The sequence below is a fragment of the Phocoena sinus genome, chromosome 16, assembly GCF_008692025.1.
Source record: "Phocoena sinus isolate mPhoSin1 chromosome 16, mPhoSin1.pri, whole genome shotgun sequence".
In the NCBI taxonomy this organism is placed as follows: Eukaryota; Metazoa; Chordata; class Mammalia; order Artiodactyla; family Phocoenidae; genus Phocoena; species Phocoena sinus.
In genome coordinates, this window is record NC_045778.1 from 65963590 (window position 1) to 65989938 (window position 26349).

At 46.2% G+C, this 26349-nt stretch overlaps 1 protein-coding gene across 1 annotated transcript in view; it reads left to right on the forward strand.

Moving 5' to 3' along the window:
• The window catches only part of RBM20 (RNA binding motif protein 20), a 206315-nt gene that overhangs the window by 136969 nt on the left and 42997 nt on the right, over positions 1–26349 (forward strand). Inside the window, exons 4-8 of the mRNA XM_032607597.1 lie at positions 11369–12455; positions 13860–13921; positions 15816–15907; positions 16717–16814; positions 25754–25897. Coding sequence (XP_032463488.1) covers positions 11369–12455; positions 13860–13921; positions 15816–15907; positions 16717–16814; positions 25754–25897 — 1483 coding nt within the window. The remainder of the gene's footprint in view (positions 1–11368; positions 12456–13859; positions 13922–15815; positions 15908–16716; positions 16815–25753; positions 25898–26349) is intronic.

Below are 26349 nucleotides of genomic sequence, written 5' to 3' on the forward strand. Positions count from 1 at the left end.
GCTCATGCAGGTACAGAAAAAGTTTCTTACTTTTATAATTTTTCTATATATAGATGGGTAAACTGACAGATATATAGATAAATAGATATACACACATATGTAGATGTTATTGGTGAGATGAAGGTGGAATTAGGCAGTGTCTCAAAGGGGATGTCAGCTTTATCTGTATAATTTTATTTTTTTGATAAAAAACATCTGGGCCCAAAATGCCCATAATGGTAACATGTGTTAATTTGGAGTGATGAGCAATTAATTAGTAAATATTGGTTATATTCTTTAGATTTTTGTAGTTTTATAATTCAAAACAAAACAAATATGAATATGAAAAATAAATTACCACCTACAATACCATCGTTTATAAAATAAAGGATATTTTAAAGAAAGAAAATTGGTACAGAGGGAAGGAAAAGAAAAAACAAAGCTAATATCTGGCTCTTGGTGGTTAAGTTGACGTTAATTCTCTCTGCCTTAAGTCTTTTCCTGTTATGACACTAGCAGGATGTGTATTCTTTTCTCTGCAGTTGCTGCATTATCAGGTCCCTTTTGCACATTTTGAGCACTTCTAATAACTCCGGCAGGAAAGGCAGGCCCTCTCTTGTCAGTTATAAAATCACTAGCTGAAGAAAAGGGGACACTCTTGCACTGCTGGTGGGAATGTGAAATGGTTCAGCCACTATGGAGAACAGTATGGAGGTTCCTTAAAAAACTACAAATAGAATTACCATATGACCCAGCAATCCCACTACTGGGCATATACCCTGAGAAAACCAAAATTCAAAAAGAGTCATGTACCAAAATGTTCATTGCAGCTCTATTTACAATAGCCCGGAGATGGAAACAACCTAAGTGTCCATCATCGGATGAATGGATAAAGAAGATGTGGCACATATACACAATGGAATACTACTCAGCCTTAAAGAGAAATGAAATTGAGCTATTTGTAATGAGATGGATAGACCTAGAGTCTGTCATACAGAGTGAAGTAAGTCAGAAAGAAAAGGACAAATACCGTATGCTAACACATATATATGGAATTTAAGGGAAAAAAATGTCATGAAGAACCTAGGGATAAGACAGGAATAAAGACGCAGACCTACTGGAGAACGGACTTGAGGATATGGGGAAGGGGAAGGGTGAGTTTTGACAGGGCGAGAGAGAGTCATGGACATATACACACTAACAAACGTAGTAAGGTAGATAGCTGGGGGGAAGCAGCCGCAAGGCACAGGGATATTAGCTCGGTGCTTTGTGACAGCCTGGAAGGGTGGGATGGGGAGAGTGGGAGGGAGGGAGACACAAGAGGGAAGACATATGGGAACATATGTATATGTATAGCTGATTCACTTTGTTATAAAGCAGAAACTAACACACCATTGTAAAGCAATTATACCCCAATAAAGATGTTTAAAAAAAAAAAAATCACTAGCTGAACAACAACAACAAAAAAAATCACTAGCTGCCCCTTTGTGACTGCACGTCCCCCAGGTTCCTAGAATCTTATTCTGACTGATTGAAGTGGTACAGAGTGCAATGCACCAAAAGGCTGGTGATCTGGTATCAAATGTGTTATTTAACATCACATCCTAGATGTGTTAACTAAACTTACTGTGGTGATCATTTTGCAGTATATACATGTATCAAATCATTACATGTGTACCTTAAACTTATACAATGTTATATGTTAATTATATATTCATAAAGCTGGAAAATGATAAATTGGGAGAAAAAAAACACAAAATAAAGGAAATAGCTTTATATTTAGTACCTTTAAACAAACAACTCCCCCCCAAACAAAAAAACTGCACCCAAGGAAGTAGGTACAGGAATGTGGTTTTAGAAGCTCCCTTTCATGAATGTGGAAACCGAGGATAGAAAACTGGCCTTACAGTAAAGAGACCCTCATTCAAGTCCCAGCCTAGTCCCTGGATGCCCTTTGGTGATTCTTCTGACCTTTCTTGGTCTCACTCAGTCGTCTTAATATAAACTGGAAATGGTCATATTTGATTTACCTACCCATATGGTTGTCCTAGAGGTCAGATAGCTAATGAGGTGAAAACACTAAGACTCCAACTAAAAGATATGAAACAAAAGAGAGATGATAGGATTATCATTGCTGTTATGAATCATTCCAAGAGGTGTCATGGTGATATGAATCATCATATGATAATGTCAGGCTAAAACCCAAACATGGGATAATGCCAGCATGAACCCAGTCATCTCAAAATTAGTCACAGAGGCCTCTCAAGGGATAATCCAGGAGCTCTCTTGTTACCAGGAAGACAGCACTGTCAAAAAAGTGTGTGATCTCACTCTTCTCCCAGAAAGAAGACTCACCTGTTGCATGCTGATGGGGATGGTACACCCTAGTGCCTGCATGAGCCCCGAGGAACGAGGATGAGCGCTGGCTTCCAGTCCCAGCTCTCCTCTATCTCGCTGTGTGATTGGGTTGATTCACATGTTATGGCAAGTCCTTTGGTTGATTCACATGTTATGGCAAGTCCTTTGGGCTTCCCTTTTTTCCTCTGTAGAATGAGTGTGTTAAACTAGTCTCTGAGATCTCTTCTTGCTCTTAACACTTGTGATAATTAGCTACAGGGTAAACTTCAGCCCCAATATTACTGTGGTATCATCATTGTCATCTTTGTAACCTGACACTTAGGGCTGTTCCCTGTGGTTCATATCCTGACCTAGCTTCTAAGAGTGTTACAGTGAGTTGAGAATTTATGATTTGAGGTTCGGCTCCCAGGAGGCAATGGAAGGGCAGGACCCAGCAAAGGCCTGACCCTGACCCTGACCCTGACCCTGACCCTGACCAGTGCACTTGATTTGATTTGGTTGCTCCGTAAAGTGTGAACAAACCTGGAAAACCTTCTCTTGCCTGGTCATGAGCTCTCTCATCCAAATGGTATTTTGTATCTTACCATGTGAGAAGAAATGGCATATTCATTGGGACTGTGTTGAACTGGAAGTGAATTTAAATTCCTGATTGTGTATCTTGGAAGTTATGGTGCTTACTGAAAATGTGACCGGTCCCGTTGGGGTAGGTGCCACCGTGCTCTGAGCTGCGGTTCTTGGCTTCTGCTTCTGGATGGCCAAACGTTGCCAGGGAAGAGCTTGCTGTGAGTCCACACACATTCATACCACTGAACTTCAGCTGCATCCTTCTGTTATTGCATGGCCTTCAGATCTACTGTTGACTCCTTATCCAGTTCACCAAGCAGTTGTGGTAACGCTCTGTGTCCCCCCAAGTGCCAGTCCGCACTCCTGCTCTCTCTCCCAGCACATGTCCACTCTTATTTTTTTTTTTACTCCCCTTCTGTGTTTACATCTCTTTGTGTTCTCTGTCATCCATCTCTATCTGTCTCTGAGGAAGGTTCGTTTCTCTGCCTTGGCAGAGCTCACCTGCCCTTTGCCCTGATGATGACTACGATGACGGTGATGGTAGGAATAGTAATGGTAATGATAGTGGTAAGAAGTCTAGTAGTTGTGCCGCTCGCTGCTTCATTGGTTTAGCAACTGCTTACCGTGTGTAGGAGTTGTGTGGAACAGTTTATGCCCACCCTGTCATTTAACTCTTAGAACAAACCTATAGCTTAGGTTACAGCTCAGATATAACCATCTTTGCTTTAATAATGAGGACTGAGGCTGAGAGAGAATAAGTATTTGCCCACAGTCACCAGCTGATACGTGGCAAACTAGAATTCATACCCAGGTTGATACAAACTCTGAAACCTGTGCCCTTAGCCTCTGGGCAATGCCCCTTCCCATCCCCGCCCCCCATGTGTGATGCAGAGCTCAATCACATTGGTATGCTTGGTATTCCATTAATATGGCTGAATCGATTTTACCTCTTTCTACTCTGAATCCTAGTGGCAATGAGATTATCTCCCAGGATGTGAGTGACAAATATCACTTCCTCTGTAGAGGAATGTTTTCTGAAAGGGAAGAGTGTGCTGTGATCACACAGAAGATGTTCTCTTTCCGGTAATCTTCGGCCAATGCCACATCCTTACGTCTGTATGGCACACTTTCCAGAGCGTTCTGACAACTCCTTAGTGAATCCCGCATCAACCCTCATTAATGTAAATGAGGAAAGACTGTGATTTCTCTTTTCATAGTTGAGGACGCTGAGGCTCAGGGAGGTAAGGTCTGTTGTCCACTGTGACTCAGTTGACAAGCGCTGAGTTACGACTGGAACCCAGGATGCCTGATTTCCCACCCTGGTTCGTACAGGGCAGCCCACAGCCCAATATGTACACTTACCTCTCCTCCAAGTGAAAGAAGACCAGAGAACCATCATATCTGTAATAAAGAACTTTTCCTCCTGGGGGATAAATGAATGCCTTGCATAATAAAGCCAGTTCTTAGTACAACAAAAAATGGCTTGTTAGGTGCTGAGGAATGAAAGGCGTGGCTTAGAAGCTGCTCCCAGGTGAGGGCCGAGGCATTATGTCCCCACGCACGGGAGCCCCTGTGTGGCCAGAGCCGGCTCTCCAAACCTGTAGAAAGTCGTGCAGCCCACACCCTTGCGGGGCCTCTCCCCTGGCACCCTGTTCATACATGGCCTCGTGACCACGGTGCGGGGCCCTTAGTCCACTGAGGATGGAGGAGCGTTCTGTTTCCCGAACCTCCAGGAAGCAGGTCTCTCTGGTCAGCAGATACACCAAAGTGCCTGCCCGGGCGTCCCCTGAGTAGCCCCTCGCCTCCAGCCGCTGGGTCCGTATGGTCATTCTCCTCTGCAGAAGGAGCTGGGGCGTGACAGGGGGCTCTTGAGTCAACGTGAGGCCGTGGAGGGAACCCTCTGAATTCCATGCAGGTGGTTCAAGTAGGTTGGCTTTCTTTTTACATTGTTATTTTTATTAAGCACATAAAGGAAATGCATTGGTTCATGGAAAGAGAAGTCCAAGCAGATCCAGGGGAAGCCGGCATGAGGCATCCCTATGCAGACATTCAGGAGTGGCCTGTGCCCCTGTCTCCAGGCCAGTGTCTTTGGGTGGGCTTTATTCTCAGGCATCCTTAAGTGGTGGCTTAAATTCTGCCAGTTTAGCAACCTGGCCGTGGCCTGACAGGAAGACAAGTGTCCCTCTCTTGACAGCTCCAGCAGTATCCGGGAGTGTCCATTCCTGAGCCAGTCACTGTGGCCAGGGGCTCTGACTGTCCAGGACTGGGTCACATTGGGTGGACATTACTGTTCTTCTTGCATAGATGGGAAAATTCTGAGGGTTGGAAAAATTAAGTGACTTTCCCTCATCATACAACCAGTAACAGGCAGACGGAAGCTGGGTCTCTGACCACGGCTCACCCTATAGCTGCCTTTCACCAACAGCTGATGCATCTTTGCATCTGTAGGTTGATGAATAAACCCAGAATGTTTGCAGGTTTTTGTTCAGAGTTCAGGGAAGGCCCTTGAGTTGGCCTTTTCTTTCACTTGTTACATTTCTGTGAAATGTCTGAGGCTTGAACCACTTCCTGGTGTACCTTACTGTTTTGTGCTTACCTCGGAACATTCATCCTCTCTGTGTTGACCTGTCTCCCCTGTGGTTTCAGGAAGATTTCTCTTTTTCCATCTCTAGCACCTTTGCCTGGCACAGAATAGATGCTCAGTCCCTGTGGGCTGAATCAAACTCGTGAAGCCCCGTTGGCCCCTTTGCTGGAGTCTGTTTCAGAGCAGAGGCCCTGCGGCCCCTGTCTGTGTCATGGGTACCCTCCCTTCCTTTCAGAACAGGATGGATTATGTCACAAAAGTCTTGCTGAATTTCCAGCACCCCGACTCAAACTGAAGAAGGACAGTGCCTCACTTCTTGTGCCCAAATACTAATCCATCATGACATCCTGCTGGGGACTCAGAATAAAATGTGAAAGAGCTTTGGGACAAAGAGTGAGGGTTAGAGACAGATGTTGGCTGTCCCAGGGGGTGCAATATGTCACATATCCATTTGACACTATGGGATTAAACCATTAGAAACAGTGTTCATCTGGAGCTCCTAAATCTCCCAGTATTATAAAGGCAACTCATTCTCCTTTATGTTGTGTTTTATTTCTAAAACTCTTGAGAGAAATTCTGCTTTAACTGAAAAACAAACCCAAAAAACAAACAAAAAAACCAACTTTCTAAGTGAGCAGGGAACCAAAGTTTTTAATGTAATTACTCGCTGTGAATTCTTTTTTTTTTGCACTGTGAATTCTTTGTTACAATTAACGGCTCAGGAAAGGAAAAGAAACCTCAGCCCTGGGGGAAGTGAGCCTCGTGGAGGCCTGGATGAATCAGCGGCTGTGCTGTTTCTTCTGCGAATGTGGACCAGCCCTCTGTGGGGTTGTGTGGTAGGTATTCTAGCTCTGTGCCGGATGCCCAGGTCATGTGCCTGACTGGGCTGCACTCCCTCCTGCCCAGAGATGAGGTTTGACCATATGACTGCAAACAGAGCTGCTGCACAAGACCTAGAAGAAGAGAGGATGTGGCAGGTGCATAGAACCCTGCCCCGCACCTGTTCCCCAGACAAGGGGGCATCCCTGCTCTCACTTCTGGAGCTGACAGGGGTTCCAGAAAGGGCCTGTATCTCTGCACCTCCCCAGTGCTCAGCAAGTGCCTTGCATATGGAAGGTAGTCAGCATCTCACTGAACAGAGGGGAGGACCACAGGGAAATATGGGTGGAGATGATAATTTGGTGATGAAATAGATAGTTCTGGAACTTAAGGCTTTTGGAGGCAAGGCTATTATTCTGTCAGGCACTAGAAGCTGGTTTGAAAGCTCTGGGTTTTCATTGAGGTTTTACTGCCACCCAACTGTGTGCCTTTGGGCAAATCACTTTCTTTGTTAATGAGAGGGGTGGATGACTTGATCGCTAAGGGTCTGTAATTCTCCCAGGTTGCCATTGCTCCAGCTGCTTAGAGAAATGTGACTCGGAAAAGGAAGAGACTTCTGGGTTTTTCTGGCTCTTGGCTAAGTTCCCAGAGGGTGTTCAGATCCTGGGTCAGATGGTCTGTGTTCCCCAGGATCTCTGGGGGCAAGACTTCATACCAGAAAGATCCAGCCAATGTCCCCACACCCACTGCTGCCTCTCTGAGTGGAAGCCTCTTTTGCATCTAATTTTCTTGGTGGATTTTATAAGTTTCCTATTGCTTCTGTAACATGTTACCACAAATTTAGTAATTTACAGTTAAATTTAAATTTCTTACAGTTCTGGGGATCAGAAGTCCAAAATCAGTCTCACGGGGCCAAAGTCAGGGTGTCAGCAAGGCTGGTTCCTTCTGGAGGCGGGAGGGGAAATTTCGTTTCCTTGTCTTTTCCAGTTTCTAGAGACCACTTGCATTTCCGTGGCTCACGGCCCCTCCCCCTGTCTTCCAAGCCAGCAGCATAGCATCTTTTCTCCTCTCTGACTCTGCTTCCATCCTTATATCTTCTCTCTCTGACTCTGATCCCCCTGCCTCTATTTTATAAGGACTCTTGTGATTACATTGGGTCAACTCAGATAATCCAGGATAATCTCTCCATCTCAAGATCCTTAATTTAATCACATCTGTACAGTCCCCTTTACCATTTTAGGTAAGATTCACAGGTTCTGGGGATTAGGATGTAGAGATTTTTTTTTTGGGGGGGGTGTTCATTATTCAGCCTACCACAGGGATTATCCATTTGATTTCAAAACCTAGATTTGGACAGGGAGTGAGAGTATTGGAACTCTTGCTTTGGAATGGGGAATTGTAGACAGCTCCCTAGGCCAGTGGCTCTGTACCTGAGTGAAGTGTAAGCTGTATACAACAGCAAAATCCATTTGTTTTCTGCATATATTTAGGTTCTCCTTCCTATAATGCATGCATTATCTTCCTTCTTCATTCTGTTCGTGGCGGTTACCAAGTACCCACCAAGTGCGAGGCAGTGTGCCCGGAAAATGCGAGAATCTCTGAGACGTGCTCCCTGCCCTGGTGGAGCTTACATTTAGTGGAGGGAGAGAGGCACATAAGCAGTTATTTTCAATATAAGGCAGTGATGTGACAGTGGAAAACCGAGGAAGACGGGAGGGTGACCTCTGTTCTATCCTTTAGGGTGTCAGATGACATGCCCCAATTTTTGCCTCAGAAGTGTAATTGTTATATGCACCTGAATTTTAAGTTATTAATGCTGATAATCTAAGAATTTTAAGGCTTTTTATAAGTAGGATAAAGTGCCTTTTATTTTTTATCGAAGGGTCTTTGGTTCATAAAGTTATCTAGCTCTGATGATTCATGTGAAATCACTTCCATTCAAGGTTGATTCAAGTTAAGGACAATAGGAATTTGCTAGGCAAAGCAGAAGTTGGGAAGAAAATCTAGCCAGTCTTCTTAATTCATGCTGCATGTGAATGAGTGAACTTCTGTAACCTGGACTGTCCTCAGAAAAGCACTCGTTTCCCGTGGCTGACCTACAAATACCCAGCGAGGTTGGCTCTCCTAGTTGGAAAGACAGCTCTTCCTTGCGTGTCCTTTCAGAGGCAAAGGGGAATCTCCAGCAAGAGCTCCCTCCAGCCCAGAACACAGTCTTAGAAAATACAGTTGACTTCTCTGGGAAAAACAGAACCAACCTTGTCTTACTCTCTCATGGAAACCAAGTTGGCACCTCATCATTGCCTTGTTATCAAGGACAGGCTGCGTTGCAGGACAGCCCTGGTAGGAAGGGTTGGCACTGTGTGGGCAGGGTTTTGAGTTAAGCTTAATTGCTCCTCCAAAGCTCAGCTACTTAATACTACGCAAGTAGAAATCTATCACCAGACTCTAGAGCATCCTCCTTTTCCTTTCATATTCTTGCCTACGTGGACAGTTAGCACTTCTGCAACTCTGCTGCTGCCATGATCTGTGCCCGGGCCACACTGGGGCCACCAAGGCTTGGCTGCAACCAGCACAACTACCCAGAGGAGAAAAGGTTTGTCATGACCTTTAACCAGCCCCCCAGTATCTTAAAAGCAGCCAGCCTGTGTTGTCCTTGGAGCACAGCAGGGCTGCTGGCTGGGTGAAGGTCCTGTCTCTTTAATGACTTACAGCAAATTCTTGATCTCACATAGAATGAGAAAGAGTAAGACAAAGTCATTTTTGTCTGGCTTCGAAGTGTGTTTTGTACTTGAATTTGAATGTGGGTGTGCCTAATGTTCTGAGAACTCACTTCAGGCAAAACAGTGAAGCAGCCCATGAAGAAGTCCTCGGAGAGGGCTGAGGAGCTGTGTACTTAACCACTTGCGCCCCTTCTCTTCTTTGCAGAGCCTGGCTGGGGTTTGACTCCCTGGTCTGTACTCACCAACGATGGGTATTCGTTAAGTAGATCGCCTAATCTCTCTGAGCTTTAGGTTCTTGCCCTGCAAAACTGGGGTGAGGTTACCCATAGCCCATAGGACTAATGGCGAGATCCCATGAAATAACATAGGCAAAGCACTGGCCACACAGTGTCGCAGTAAATGTGAGAATCTCTCCCACTCACCTGCCTCCCCCACCTGCCTCCCCTCATTCTCTCGGACCAATGTAATGCGCCAACCCAAAGTGGGAGAGGAGTGACATGCCACACACCTCCCTTCTTTCCCTCGCCTGTCCCTACCTCTGGCCCTTCTCCTTTGTTTCATTGTCATCAGACTTGTATGGGACAGAGCATGTGACAGTGGACACCTTGTCTAAAGTGTCCCAGCTTTGCAGTTTCTATCCCACACTGCCGTAGACATGCTGAACGTGCAGTCTGGGCTGTCCATGGCAATCCCAATCTCAATTGCACGGTCCCATTCTTCCCATTAAAATGTCCTGAGAATTCCAGTTTATCAACATCCCAAACACATTTCCTGATTGCACCCACTCCTCGGAAGGGGACTTTAAGACCAGGAAGTATAGGGTCTTACAAAAGAGCCCTGACAATGGTAACCACGTGTCCCAGATTTTCTGGGAAAGTCTGTTCCCTTTCTAGTCCACGGGTCCTGGTTTTTGGTCTAGAAAACACCGTAACCAACCAACAGGGGTCACGTGAAAGGCACGTGTCAGACAGAACACCCCTGAAAGAAGATTCTGTGAGAGCCCACCACTGCCTATGATCTCAAATTCAGATTCTTCACTTGTAATTTTTTGATTGTTTCCTGTGCTAGTTGGGTTTGAGAGTGAACTGAGGGGCAAATGATTCTTGTTGCTTTTGGTTGTGAAATGAGGACAAGGATGAAAATGTGTTTGCACAAAAATACACACACAATTCACTCTGTGTGCAATTTTGAAGACTACTATTTTCATTTAACATTAGAGTCTATGGATTTTTCTCGTGTCACTAATTTTTGTTTTCTTTGTAAATGATGAACTTACCAAATTCAAAATGGAGCCTATGACCGGCAAGGATGAGTGTGGGATGAGGATGGAAGAGCAGATACCCAAGGAGGACTTAGTGTGGTGGCATGTTTTCTGTCTTAAGCTTGATGATGGGAACACTTTTTTGTTTGTTTTGGGTTTTTTTGCGTTACGCGGGCCTCTCACTGCCGTGGCCCCTCCCGTTGCGGAGCACAGGCTCTGGACGCGCAGGCCCAGCGGCCATGGCCCACGGGCCCAGCCGCTCCGCGGCATGTGGGATCTTCCCGGACCGGGGCACGAACCCGTGTCCCCCACATCGGCAGGAGGACTCCCAACCACTGCGCCACCAGGGAAGCCCGGGAACACTTTTTTGAATGTCTTAAATATTACATAATACAATAGAAATGTACGCACCAGTAGTGAATGGTTACTGAACATTTCATTCTATAAATATGTTATAATTTGCTCACTTTAAAACTCCCCTCCCTACTATTATCAGTTATTTGTAACTTTCAACGTTGGACTCTTAAATAATGTAGTATCATTAAACATCTTCGGGTATCAAGTTTTGTCTGCATTTTAGCTCATTTTCTTAGGCTAGATTTATAGAATTGAATTATTGGGTCAAAGAGTATGGCTGTAATGAATGCATGTCGCCAGACTACCTTTGGACAAAGTCACACGAGTTTAGACTATCATTGATATCGTATCCATTCTGCTTTACCTCACCAGCACTGAGTGCTGTGAGATATATATGTGGCTATATAGTTATTTATACGTGTATATATATATATATATATATTTGCTACTTTGCTAGGCAAATATTTGTTTCTAATGGTTTAACTTGTATCTCTTTGATTACCAGTGAGATTGAACATTATACCATACAAGAATTTTTCTGTTGGAGTTTTTAAATAATTGTTTAATTGATGTGTATAAGCATAGGTTTTTGCAGACTCGATTACATGTGGGGCCTGTGTGGGAGGGTCTTGTTTGTATGGGAGGGGCCACGGATGAGCAAACAAACAGCCTGTTGCCCCCCTGGGTGGAAAACAGCTGTGCATCTAGACCTTTATCTCCCTGCAGTGCCGCCAAGCTCCTGGACAAGACCCCGTTCTCGGTCAGTAACCCAAACCCGCTGCTTCCTTCGCCCGCGAGCCTCCAGCTGGCTCAGCTGCAAGCTCAGCTCACCCTCCACCGGCTAAAGCTGGCACAGACGGCCGTCACCAACAACACCGCGGCCGCCACCGTCCTGAACCAAGTCCTCTCCAAAGTGGCCATGTCCCAGCCTCTCTTCAACCAGTTGAGGCATCCGTCCATGATCAGCTCCCCCCATGGCCACACCGGGGTGCCCCAACACGCAGCAACCATGCCCAGTGCCCGGTTTCCCTCTAATGCAATTGCCTTCTCGCCCCAGGGCCAGACACGAGGCCCAGGGCCCTCTGTAAGCCTCCCCAGCCAGCCCCCCAATGCCATTGTGATGCACCCTTTCAGCGGGGTCATGCCTCAGACCCCTGCCCAGCCAGCAGTCATCTTGGACATTGGCAAGACTGGGCCCGCCCCTGCTGCTGCGGGATTCTACGAGTATGGCAAAGCCAACTCGGGCCAGGCATATGGCTCTGAAACTGATGGTCAGCCCAGTTTCCTGCCAGCCTCAGCCTCTACCTCGGGCGGCGTGACCTATGAAGGGCACTACAGCCACTCAGGGCAAGATGGCCAAGCCGCCTTTCCCACGGACTTCTACGGACCCAACGCCCAAGGGTCACAGGTGGCAGGTGGATTTGCGGCTGAGCCGGCCGGGGGCTTGAAAGGCGAGGTAGGTCCGCTGCTGCAGGGTCCGAACAGCCAGTGGGAGAGCCCCCATGGATTCTCTGGCCAAAGCAAGCCCGATCTTAGAACAGTCCCCAACCTGTGGCCTCCAGCCCCCAGCCAGCCCTATGAGCTGTATGACCCCGAGGAGCCCACCCCAGACAGGACCCCTCCTTCCTTTGGGGGTCGGCTCAACAACAGCAAACAGGGTTTCAGCGGAGCCTGGCGGCGGGCCACGGAGGAGCAGGCGATGCTGTCTGTGCAGCCCTTGCAGGCACATGAGCTGAATGACTTTCACGGTGTGACCCCCCTCCACCTGCCCCACGTCTGTAGCATCTGCGACAAGAAGGTGTTTGATTTGAAGGTGAGTCATCCAGGACCGGCTGGGAGCCACAGCTGGAGCCTTGTGGGCTCGCCACCACAGCCCAACTCCTGCTGCTCACAGGCCAGGAACTATGACATTTGGGGACTGGGTAACAGAATTTTGTCATCAGTACCCTTGACGAAAAGCCTAGGTGTTAGAACCAGAAGGAATTTCAGAAATGTATCAGGGCCAGTCCCTTGCTTTAAGGCAAATAAGAGATTCTTACCCATGGTTACAGGTGAGAGATGAGGGTGAGTGGAGGACCAATTGACCCCACTTGGGTTATGGAAAAGGGACTCAGGAATTAGCCTCTGCCTCCTTGTCTACATGCCTTGAGAAGGTATACTGTACTGAGTACAAAAGGGGGAAAGTGTTAGCAGAATTCTGAGTTGGGCAAGGGAGTAATTCTCAGGTGGGACCTAGACAAATTGTTATAGAGGGGCCTCAGCTTCTGCATCTGCAAAATGGAGGTAGAGCCTTATTACACCTTTTCAGTGGTTGTAAAGTGCTTTGGGCCCCTGCAAACAAAAGTCCGTGGTAGTATAAATTTTCCCCCAAGATGTACTGATGATGCAGTGAAATATTCCAAAGCAATAATAATTGCAGTTAGCATATATTAAACCCTTTCTCTGTGTCAGTGGTAACTCTCCAAGGTAGATACTATTATTATACTCATTTTACAGATGCAAAAACTGAGGCCCAGAGAGATGAAATAACTTGTCCAGGGCCCCATAGCCAGAAAGTGGTAGAGTGGAGATTCAAACGTGGGTCTGACCCTCCCAGAGCCTGTGCCTCTTATCACTGAGCTGTACGGCCTCTTGTCTCTCATCTTGTCTGCAGAGCACAGTAATCCTTGTTTAGCGGGCAACACACCACAGTGTGTCATTCACCCCTGCTTGGGTTATGTCATGCAAACGCATCCCTGTCACTTGGGTGGACCATACCCTCTCACCTCCTGTCTCAGGAGGGGGCCGGCTAACGTGGGAGGTGATGGAGGATTTTGTCTCTCAGAAGTCTTTTCTGAGGCTTTGCAACTCCCTGGGAGTCCACCTGCCAGATTCTCATATGGAAGTACATCGGAGGTGTGGTGGGACCAGGGGCCCCCGGAGAGGGGAAGAGGAAATCGAACTTGTGAATCTGGGCTCCTGTCCAAGATAGGCATGGGATGTGCAGGTGGAGGCCCATGATGACGATGATGATGATGATGACGACGGCTGGTTAGGGAGGCAGGAACGGGGGAGGAGCCTGGATGGGAGGGGAGCAGGGGAGGGAGAGGCATCAGCAGGGCTGGTCCAGCATCTGGGCACTCTGCCCTCCCTTCCCTTAGGAGGAAGCCTGTGCTCGTCCACTGCCTTCCTGGGGGCTCAGTTCTCCTTCGGTCATTTTTCTTTCCTTCTGGCCTAGGACTGGGAGCTGCATGTAAAAGGGAAACTCCATGCTCAGAAATGCCTGCTCTTCTCTGAAAAGTAAGTGCTGTCCAGGAGGACAGGTTCATGCACGCACTCAGCGCACATTCACTGAGCACTTACTGTGTGCCTTGCTTTGTTGTTGCTGGGGAAAGAGCAGAGGACAAAACAAGCAAATCCCTGTTCTCAAGGAGCTTTACACTTAATGGCAGGGGGGTGGGGCAGCGTCAGATGATAAACTGGTGAACTCTATAGCATCTCTGGTGGTAAACGCTAAGCAGAAAACGGCATCAGGGCAGAGGCACGAAGTGTGTGTGTGTGTGTGTGTGTGTGTGTGTGTGTGTGTACGCACTCAGAGGGCCTGGTGGTGGGAAGGCCTCACTGAGGACATCCCAGGAGGGCATGGAATGAACCGTGGCCGTCTGGGGGACATGCACTCCCAGCAGAAGGAACAGCGAGTTTGAGGGCCCTGGCGTGGTCCAAGGATGCTCAGGCAGCATCAGTGTGAGCAGTGTAGAATACCTGGGGGGAGGAGCCAGGGAAGTAGTGGGGCCCCATCCTGAGGACTCGGGCTTGTGTAGAGGACTTTCACTTTTGATTTGAATGGGACTGGAGCGCTGGAGGGCTGAGCAGAGAAGGGATGTGCTCTGGCTTCACTGACTGGGACCCTGGCTGCCATGCTGAGAATAGGTGGTGGGGGCAAAGGCAGACTCGGGGAGACCAGTGAGGAAGGGGTTCCAGATACCCACACAGAAGAGAGGAGCCTGGGCCCAGGGATGTAGAACAGAGGATGGGGTTAAGTGTTTTGAAATGAGCTCATCCAAAAGGCCTCCCTTCCTTATTTGCAGTAACCAACAGGTAGAAGCAACCCAAATGTCCAGGCCAGGTAAATAGATAAACACATGTGGTCTGTGTTTACAGTGGAATATTATTCAGCCTTCAAAAGGAAGGAATTTCTGACACAGGCAACAACATGGGTGAACCTTGAGGACGTTACTCTAAGTGAGATACGCCAGTCACAAAAGGACAAATGCTGTGTGATTCCACTTCCAGGAAGTACTGAGAGTCGTCAGGTTCATAGAGACAGAAAGTAGAAGGGTGGCTGCCAGGGGCGGGGAGAAGGGGCTGGGGAGGTAGTACAGAGTTTCCGTTTTACAAGATGGGAAAGAGTTCTTCGGAAGATGGAGGGTAGCGATGGTTGCCAAACAGTGTGAATGTACTCAATGCCACTGATCCGTACACTTAAAAATGGTTAAGATGGTAAGTTTTATGTTATGTGTATTTTGCCATAATTTAAAAAAGTGATTTTAAAAAGGCATTTCTTTTCTGGCTCCCCATTTTTTTATTGTGATAAAACTCACATAAGACTCACCATTTTAACCATTTTAAGGTGTACAATTCAATGGTATTTAGCACATTCACAAGGTTTTGCAAATACTACCAGTCTCTAGTTCCAGAACATTTTCATCACCCCCAGAGGAAACTTATACCCATTAGACAGTCACTCCCATTCCCCCTCCCTACCCCCAGCCCCTGGCAACCACTACTCTGCTTTCTGTCTTCATGGATTTGCTTCTTCTGAACATTGAATATGAATAGAATCATATAACACGTGACCTTTTGTGACTGGCTTTTTCACTTAGCATAATATTTTCAAGGTTCACCCACATTGTAGCGTATGTAGCCTTTTTATGGCTGAATAATATTATATATATATATATATATATATATATATATATATATAAACATTTTGTTTATCCATTCATCTTTTGATCTGTATTTGGGGTGTTTCTACCTTTTGGTTATTATGAATAGGGCTGCTGTGAACATCTCTGTTTGAACATTTATTTTCTGCTATTTGGGGTCTAAGCCTTGGAGTGGAATTTCTGGGTCACATGGCAATTCTTTGTTTAACTTATTGAGTAACTGGTTCCCCTTTTTCACCCCTCTCCAGCGCCGCTGTCCGGTGTGTACTCGGTTCTGCAGAGGGAACACTGTGTGCCTCTCCCAACAGCACAGCCGTTTATAACCCTGCTGGGAACGAAGGTGAGAAAGGGCCCCACAGATCAGCAGCTTGAAGCAGAAATCAGTTTTCCAAAGGCTTCTTACTCCCCACCTTTATTTATTTATTTATTTAACATCTTTATTGGAGTATAATTGCTTTACAATGGTGTGTTAGTTTCTGCTGTATAACAAAGTGAATCAGCTCTACATATACATATATCCCCATATCTCCTGCCTCTTGCGTCTCCCTCCCACCCTCCCTATCCCACCCCTCTAGGTGGACACACAGCACCAAGCTGATCTCCCTGTGCTATGCGGCTGCTTCCCACTAGCTATCTATTTGACATTTACTCCCCATATTTAATAACCAAATGTCCCCGATGTGCCTTTGTGGACACGTCTATAAAGGAAACAGATCCCAAGATGCTAAAATGCATTGGGCCTGCTCTCTGGCCTCCTCAGTGTTTTCTACGTGTTTTAGATGTGAAGCTTTGCTGGTTATCAACATGCCCAGAAGTATAATCATGCCAATCACTAATCACTGTGTTAAAATGGAATTTTCACTTTTCTCTTCCCACTTCTGTCCTAATAATGACTTTATTTTGGGGGGCTTAAACCAGTTATTTTATTATGTTTGCCTTACGACTTTTAAACATTTATGAAAAAGAATGATTTATTTCAAGAAAGAAAAGCTAAATTTAATATTTTTTTTAAAAGAACATTTGGTAAAAAAGTCATTTTTAGTTTTAAGTAGGAGGAACATTACTCTTGCACATATCCATAAATAATGACTTTTGAAGGTCAAGGAAATGACTAGGTTTTCACCCAGTTTTGTGTAATTTACCGTTTAGATTACTCCTCAAATCTTGGAACATCATATGCGGCCATTCCTGCAAGGTCATTTACTCAGTCAAATCCCGCATTCCCTTCAGCTTCCCCAGGGACAAATGTGAGTACAGAAGCATTTTCTCTGCTGTCATTTGTCATCATCAACGCATTTGTATTACCTGCTCTGCCTGGGTGTAGAGGTACAGAAGGGGCTGGGTTGAAGCTGGCACAGATGCGGCTTAGTGCAGAGTAGGAAAGCAGAGGTCAAGAGTTGTTTAATTCAGGGTTTTCCCTGGTGGTCCACAGGCAGGGGGCCTGGGTTCGGTCCCTGGTCAGGGAACTGGATCCTGTGTGCCACAGCTGGGAGTTTGCATGCCTCAACTGGAGATCCCACATGCCACGACTGGGACCCGGCACAGCCAAATAAATAAATAAATGGATGAATATTTTTTTAAAAAAAGAGTTGTTTAATTCAGTCCAGCTGGTGTTGAAACACATAGATTAAAAAGCTGACATAATTTCTTAAAATTGAATGCACTCAAAGGTTTTCTAGCATTCAGCACTGGTTTAGAAAAAAATAAGTATGAGGGTTTTGTGTGTGTGTGTGTATGTGTGTGTGTGTGTGTGTGTGTGTGTGTGTGTGCTGTGTGTTTTCTAAGACTTGGACATTTTATTGAAGTGGACCATTTCCTGTGAGTGGGTAATTCTGAAACTTGAACAGAAAGAGAAAATGTGTTTGAAAAGTACGGACCGTGCACTAATGGTATTTTTGACCCCTTGGGGAAATGGTGACGTCTGCATAATATCAATACTTCGTTTTTAGTTGTGTTTTGTGTTCCTTCCTCTCTACAACGGGCACTTTCGTCCCCCAAAGCTCTAAAGATTCATTCCTCCTTTTTCCAGCAATTGTGACAACTCGCTCTCCCCGCTCAGTTTTCCCCCTCCGTGTAGCCTGGTCCTCCAGGAGCTGCCCAGCTTCTCTTCCTCCCTGGCAAATGTGGGGAAGGGGGTGGGAGCCGCAGAGCCACCTGTAAAGCAAACTGTGTTCGGCTGAACCCTGCTCGAGGGCGTGTGTCTGTGTGGTTTTGCCTGTGCCTGTATTTTTCCAATTCGTGATGTGAGCAGCTTCGGGCTCTTTCTTCTTGCGCTCAGCAGAGCGGGCCTCCACGTGCCGTCCCTTCCACGTGTCTGTCGGGGCATTTGAGCAAAACTTAGGAAGAGCAAGCAGAGAAGTGTAGGTTTTAGACCCTGGGGGCTGAGTGAGTAGGGAGGCGAAGAGGTTCATGATGAGAAGTGAGGCCTGTCTGGGCCGAGATTTCCATTTGTTTGTGTCTGTTTATTTGTGTTTCGGGGAGACGTGCTTCAAGAGGGAGCCCCTGTCTGCAAGCCCGTGTGTGAAGGAATGTTGTGGTTTCAGTCTTCAGGCTGAGAGCCACGGCCCGTCAGTGACAGCTTGGGGTCAGTCCCAGGAGAGCAGAATGGCTGGGTTCAGTGAACCTGGCATTTGTCTTGGAGTCAGACGCCCGATGACTTGACCTCGTGTCCCATGGGGGCGCTGGCCGCTCCAGCACCACCTACCCCAGGGCCTGTTTCCCACACTGTGGACCACGGAGCCAGTTCTGAGACCTCAGCACTAAGCGGAAAGGCGCTGTGACCCAGACAGGGGAGGCAGGGCTGGGTGCCAGATGGGCCAGGGGTCTGGGCACAGGAAAGAGAGTCCGTGTCAACTGAGTCCCTTTATGAAGGGGCAGGGGCTGAGGGGGCGAGGAGAGGCAAGGGCAGGGTGACTCTGTGTCTGTCTGTGCCTCAACTGCGTCCTCCGGCGCTGACCAGTGAACCAGAGGCCCTTTGCTGTGGATATGGAGGCAAGAGGTCCTAAGTTCAAGTCCCAGTTCCGGATCCTGAAGCTGAGAGGCCTTGGGCAAATGGCTTTACTTCTCTGAGGCTCTATTTCCTTAAATCGGGAAAATACTCCCCTAATAATGACTTTTGAAGTTAGGTTTTCACTTGGCTTGTGATCCTTCTGATTATGCCTCTAATCTTGGAACATCTTATGTGGCCATTTGAGCACAGTCTCCTGATTCGATGGTCTGAGGGTAGACCAGCATTGTCCTGCCCTTGTGAGGGTCAAATGAGACCGTGTAGTTGACAATGCTTTGTGAACCGTGCAGTGTGTAAGAAGTAATAATGGCTATTATTGAGTAACGAGTCTGTTTAGCCTGCTGTGGGGAAACCTATGCTAAGGCCAGCTCTGTCTGCTGGTCATGTGATTTGGGGCCGGTCTCAGTGTCAGCGTACCTCCTGTGCGAATCTGTCTGGGAATCTCTGTAGTCATATCTGCCCTCCCCACCCCGAGAGATGCTGAGAGGCTCCCGCGGAAGGGCTTTACTTAGGTGAGGGGCAGGCACGAGCGATCTGCTGACTCGTGACCATTCATGAGTACAGTTTCCTCCAGACGCCTAGAGATGGGCATTCCTCTGGCTTGAGCCTGAGAAGCAACACAAGGAACATTTTGCTTTCAGCACTGGCAGCAGCAGGAAGGTGATGGAGAGCCCAGACGTTGTCGGATATGATCATAATAGCACATTTACATAGTGTCCAACACATTCTTAGCATTTTTTTGTATGTATGAGCTCATTTAATCCTCCAGACAACTCTGTGAGGGGAGGAAACTGAGGCACAGAGACACTAAGTAACCTGCCTAAGGTCACACAGCTGGTAAATGGCAGCACTGGGATTTGAACCCAGGGAACCCGGCTCTATCTAGAAGCCTCATTTTTAACCGCTAAGTGCTGCTACCCGGCTCTGAGGGTCTCTGAGTTCTCTCCCTCGTGATGATTCTCTCATTAGTAAGTTCCCTCCTCCCCCACTCGCACTCCACAAGCTGCTTAGCAGGCTCTGAGGCTGCCTGGGGTGATGAGGACTTCTCAGGCTTTGGCCAGCAGCCGTGGAGCAAAAGGTGAAAAGGCCATCAGACCCAGCATCCGAATTTTCCTGTACCGTGACAGCGTCACCCAAGATGAACCCGACATTTGGAGGCATTTCTATACACCCATTGGAGGTGAAGAGCTCTCACCTGACTGGTTTTATCGTTACAAGTTCTGCGAAGCCTTGCTGGTCACGTGAGCTTCCCAAGGATAATCTGGGGGATGAGGACACAGTTTGCCCCAGCCACTCCCTGCATCATCAGTGCCTAGATGTTCACATCCTTCTGTCGGCTTCTGGTCCTCTTGTTGCCATTTCTGGCAAATGCTATCGAATGTGGGTATGTCACTTTGGAAAAACCTGAAATCCAAAAATATTGACCTCTGGAGAAAAGCCGAGAAATGAAGAGCTGATGAATCTGCTACGATGCTCTGCGAAGCTCCTTTAAGTAGTAGGAGAGTTCCTCAGAAAAATTATTGGGTTTTTTCTGCCTACAAATGCTGACCTCCCAAGATAAGTAGATACATCAAGGGGTGGTTACTGTGTTACCAGGGCATGCTTTTCTGGGCTCCATGAGTGGCCAGCGAGCTCCTTTTGCATTCTATTGGTTTTTTCTGTTTACATATTTATGCTTTTTGTGAAAATTCAAACAGAAAATAAAATTTTAAGGAGGACAGTGAAATTCCTCCCACTTCCCCGCTTCCAGCTACCATAGAGAACCCGTAAAGGCTTTGATGCCTTTTCCTCCGGAAGTGTGTTCCAGTCCAGTGTCAGGACTTTTTCTGCCTGATTCCAATTACATGAGTCTTTTCAGAAACACATTTTGTTGAGTAAAAGCCGGAACAGCCAGGACTCAGCCATTGTCATATCACTATTGTTTGTGGAGCAAAGAGCAGTTCTTCCTTCTAAAGCCCTCTGTTTTTAAGCAGGGGAACACAGTGACAGGGGGCTCCGTGTCATGACTGAGGCTTCAGAGGGTATCTGAACTGCCACGAAATCTATAATGACCACATGACGCATCTACCGCCTCCCCCAAGCCCAGGCTTGGCTGAATTTACGTTTGTCTCAGCTCGGTGGGAATGCAAGCCCTTCGTTTCCATGTTTATTTCTGACAGAGATGGGGCACTGAAGTGACAGTCGTGTGCTGCGTTTGCCGAGGGTGGGTGCTTTGTGTCTGTCCCCTCCAGCCCCAGGGTCCTCCAGCCCCAGGGTCCTGGGAGAGGAGCATTCACTTTCACTTAAGCTTCTGCCATTTGACAGAGCAGACGCACTTTTTCCTTTGCTGCCTGAGTTGTCATAAACAGAGTAATCAGGTTTCTAGAAGGGGCCATAGGGGCCTTCTCAGGCTGTAAATCGTTTTCTTGCCCTGCCTGAGATGCACTTTGCCTGCTGGCTGTCCCCGTAAAACCGCCTTGTAGTTTTCACAGCCACCTTGGAGTTTATTTAGTGCTGGTGCCTCAGACGGGGCCTCCCTGGCCTGGGACGATACACATTGTTTTTATAGTTTCTTTCTCACCAGGACCCTGCACACCAGAGAACGTGTATAAATAAGGAAACTGAGGCACAGGAAAATAGAAATGTTTGTGAAAGACCAGAGGTTTAAATCATAGGTTGTCCCTCAGATTGCTGGCTGTTTCTTGAACATCTGTCTGTCCAGCTTGGCCTTCTGGGTCCGTGGCTCAGAGCACTCTGGTCTCCTGACCGCCAAAGAGCGTGGAGAGTTTTTAACTGACGTGGCACCCTCCCTCACCATTCCAGCTCTGTCCTCGCTCTTGTCCCCTGGGCAGGGGTCACCTTGTACATTTTCGAAGAGAGCAAAGAGTGGGGAAACAGGAGACCTGGGTGGGTTTTGTTTTCTGGGTTTTTTCCTTTTCTTTTTACAAATCTGAATTATTTTTTCTTGTTGCAAAACCAGTAAAATGATGTAAAAAATTTTAAACGGTAACAGAGATATAAAAAATAGAAAATCTAACCCTGCAGAGAAAGCCAAAGGTAAATGTCTTTGCCTGTAGCTATCTATCTCTAGCTAGTGTACTAAAAGTATATATTTTGGGGAAAGTCAGATTACCCCATATCATCTGTTGTGCAACTTGGTTTTTTTTCACTTAACATAAACTCTCAAGACATATTTTAATTGATTTATAGACATCTTTTCACAACTGAACATAAAACACTATCAGATGTTGTAATACCGTCTGTTGTATACGTTTACCGTAATTTATCAAGTCTGCGATTGATTGGTTTTTCAGTGAGAGCTGTTATCACACATCTACCCCTACTTCATTGCCCGCAGATTAAGTTCCTTACCTTCTCCCAGGCATCAGTGTCTGCATACACATTGATGAGTGTGGACCAGATGACCTCCTGGTTTTAAGGTTCCATGACTCTAAAGTTTACAGTAATGTTGAAGTTGCTCATCACATGAGCCACCCAAGACCCATAGGCAATCTGGCACCAATAAAAGTAGATTTTCTCTAAGTCAAAGCTAATATGCTTTATAAAATATTTGAAAGTATCAATAAAGACATCTTTCTATCCTCCAAGTTACACCAAGGTCCATAGCTTTGGAACTCATGCCCATCCACTCTCTGCATAGTATGTTCGAAATCAACACCATGAGAAATAAACATTTGCCCCGTGTCTGTCCTCAGGTTTGTTTAGCACAAACCCAGCAGAGGCCCACAGACTGTGTGCCAGAGGAAATTAGGTCACATCTAACGGAGATCAGGCTGGAGCAGAGAAAATTGTTTATTGAAGATCGAATCTACATTTCGTAGCTCTAAGAAGCACTTTGAGAGATTTCTCTCACCCCGCAGGCCTCTTGCCCTGAGCCACATTTTTATTGCAACTCTGTGAGTTATGTGAACTGGGGCTGTCCTTTGAACTCATCTGCGAAGCCTGTTCCCACCTGCATCGGAGGGCATTGAAAGGTCTCAGAATCTTCCTACACAAGTCTGCTCTTTTCACATTTCCACCCATCTATAAAAGATTTGTGGGTGACTTGAGAGGTCTTGGACTCGGCTGCATGAACCATTAGAAGCAGCATCTGGTTTTAAATGAGTGACCCCAGCCTGTGAAAATGTACAGCCCAGGCGCCTGATTGCACGTAGGGGCATTCGGGTCATGCTGGTCTACGAGCTGACTGAAGTGTCCTCCGGGCTGGTGAAGGATGATTGTCCCCTTAGGTTAGTAATGAGGGCTTCAGTTACAGCCCAGATGCCTTAGCTCTCTTAGAGATTTGACCTTGGACTGGGAAGTTCCAAATGCACTGTCGCATGTGTGCCTCCTGGGAGCTCAGCAGGCAGACCATCAGGTGGGATGTTAGCGGAGCCCATCAACACCAGGTCTCACAATTCTCTCTAAACCCAGCTGCTCTTCTGCCCCAGAGCACATCTTTTAAAATTTATTTTAGTAACTTTTAATTTTAATATAATTCAGACTTACAGAAAAGTTGCAAGAAAGGTATAAGGAACACTCCCCCCACATATACCTTTTGCCTAGATTTACTACTTTTTTTACATTTTGGCCCATTTACTTCATCATTCTCTCTCTGTGTCTCTTCTGTCTTTGTCTCTTTATCATCTGTCTATCCAACCATCTCTGTCTTTATCTGTTCATCCATCCATCCATCCATCCATCTAATGATCTATGCATATTTCTCCTGAACCATTGGAGACATGGTACCTCTTCACTCCTAACTACATCAGCATGAATTTCCTAAGAACACAGACTTTCTCTTACATAATCACAGTACAGTTACTTTTTTTTCCCAGTCCAGGAGCATCATAGCACATCCTTTAACCGTTGGAGGAAAGAAGGAGACAAATATTTATTTATAGAAGCCTGCTGATGCCAGGCCTTGCACAAAGGCACTTTACATACATTGTGGCATTTTTGTCTTCTAAACGGTCCTGTGGAATCAATGTTTATTTTCCCTGGTTTATAGACAAACAAACTCAGGCTTGGAGAAATTCAGTAACTTGCCCACGGTAGTCACTGGGGAGCAGGGACACAGACCCAGGTCTGTCTGATATTCCCACTGGCCTGGCACTGGTGCCTGAAGACCGTGAGGCGTCACACACCTGATGTGTGTCTGTCCTCAGAGAGGCAGCGTTCCCACGTGTCTTTAGTTTATCTCAGTATATGATCTCAACTCCTGTCGTTCTTTCAGGGAGCAGAGTCTTTCTCAGGGCAGAGCACATTGGCAAGGTGTTCACTGCTTGGAGCTTATCTTGAACCCTGTAAAGATGAAACCAGCACCAACACATACAGGCCTGTCTGAACAATGGCCGTGCTTGTGCTCATATGCATGCATGCTGAAATGGCTGAGCACACAGAGTGGGAGGACAAACATTACATTCATTGGGACAGGGAGTGGGAAAAACACAGACTTCCTGTTTTTGCCCAACACAGTTGGGGAAACTTATCATTAACCTGGATCTTAGGGTTTAGCTTGGCAAGGCTTCTGAGAGGAGTGGGATTTTAGAACTCTGAGCCACATAAGCATGGATATTTTACATCTGGAGAGGACTTAAGACGTATAGACTAACTTCCTCATTCCAGACACTGGGGAGCTAAGGCCCAGAAAGGAAAACTAGTTTGTCCTTGTCATGTACCTAATTGGTCGCTGAGCTGGGACTGAAACCCAGCCCTCTGTCTTCCAAGATCAGGTTCTTTCGCTACATCAGGAAGTCGTGTGCTTTTTACAGCCCAAACTGTTTTCAGTTATTACTCCTACCTCGAGCAGCACCTGTCCTGCATTGCATGTTTGGCAAAAGTACTGTATCTGCCAAAGTACTTACATTAGTGAGTAATTAACTAGCTCCCCATTTTTATGAATCGAAAAACACAGACACACCAAACAGACTTTCTCATCAGGGTAAGGATCTAACCAAGATGAGCATCTCAGTAAAGAAACTCAAAGTATGATCTCAACTCAGGTTCTTTTGTTTGTTTGTTTTTACATTTTTTAAAGTCTTTATTGAATTTGTTACAATATTGCTTCTGTTTTATGCTTTGGTGTTTTGGCCGCCGGGCATGTGGGATCTTAGCTCCCTGACCAGGGATCAAACCCACACCCCCTGCATTGGAAGGCGAAGTCTGAACCACTGGACCGCCAGGGAAGTCCCTCAACTCCGGTTTTTTAAATGTCAAAAATAACAATCCTTCCTTGATATATTACCTTCAAAGACCCTTCAGGACTTGGACTTCTTAGAGAACCCAGGTTGGGAATTAGCATAAGGCATCAGGCTGTCTGATCCAAGGCACTCAGGATTGTCTGTGACCCCGGTGGACAGATTTTACTCTAGAAGAGTACCACCTAGACCGTATTCTGCCTTCCTCTCACCCCTTCTCCCCCATCGTCCAGAGTTCCCATGGGACGTCAGGCAAATAATAGCCATGTTTATATGAACTGTTCAAGGATAGAGTAGAGTGATTATACAAATAACCCCACACCCTTTATGAATCAAATATGATTTTGAACCTAGTTGAGTTTAACAAAAAGATACTTTAGTTCAGTGACAGAAAGGAAAGTAGACTGAACTACCCTAACTCAAATATTTGCAAAAGAATACCACACATAAAAAATGTTTCTAACTGGTTAAGATTTCTCACATGCCCTGACACCAGACACAGCACAGATTTTTGATGGGCAAGATTTTCATTTCATGGGTCCCTTAGAAATATAATAAATTAACTGCAATAAATGTCCTTGTACATAAGTATTTACATATTGGTGTATTTATTTCTGTAGGCTAGATTTCCAAAAATGGGATGGCAGGATCCTGTGCTATATATATTTTAAGTTTTATTCAATATGCTGAAGTATCTTCTCAGAAGATTGTAGATACACAACCTCCCACCAGCAACATATGTTATGCCCATTTCCTTATCTCTTCGACAGCCCTGGATGTGATTTCTCGTTAAAATTGTTACGAATCTTTTTTGTAAAGAGATGGCATAAAATCAATGTTTTATATATCTCTGCAAATGGATTATTTTTCTGCATTCATTTTGTAAATTATAGTTTTTTGATCATTATTTGGGGGAAGATAGCCAATAGGAGCATCTAGAATAGACAGAGGGCAAGGAGGAAATGTCTTTTGAAGACCACACCACTGCTCTTTGTCCCCGTTTGCGCAGCGGAAAACGGGTGCTGGCCGCGTGGTACACATCTGCAATCTGCCGGAGGGAAGCTGCACCGAGAATGATGTCATTAACCTGGGGCTGCCCTTTGGAAAGGTCACTAATTACATCCTCATGAAGTCTACTAATCAGGTAGGTCTGGGCACTTTCACACTGGTATGTACCAGATAGACCACACACTGGTGGAGGGGAACTACATAATTTTTTTAAAAAGCAGCTGTTCATAACATAAAGGGGTAATACACAGCTGGCCTCCTGCTGGTACAGCACAGAGGTTTTCATTGATGGTGGTGTTTTGTTTCCTCTTGTTTCACCTGACCCTTCTTGTGATGGATCCAGGCCTTTGTGAGTTACCTAGAAGTGAGGATGTGCTTTGGAATGAGGTGCTCATTATCACAGAAAAGCTAGCAGGTCCCTAAAACAGAAATCCATGCACTTGTGTCTTTTCACTGTGTTACCCACCCCCTGAGCTAATGCCACTGTCCTTCTTACCTTCTAAGTTTCTCATCTCTGAGGGTATGGATTTTTGAGCCAGCCAACAACTGACGGGGAACAGGTTATTTTCACTGATCCTTGGTGTTAGC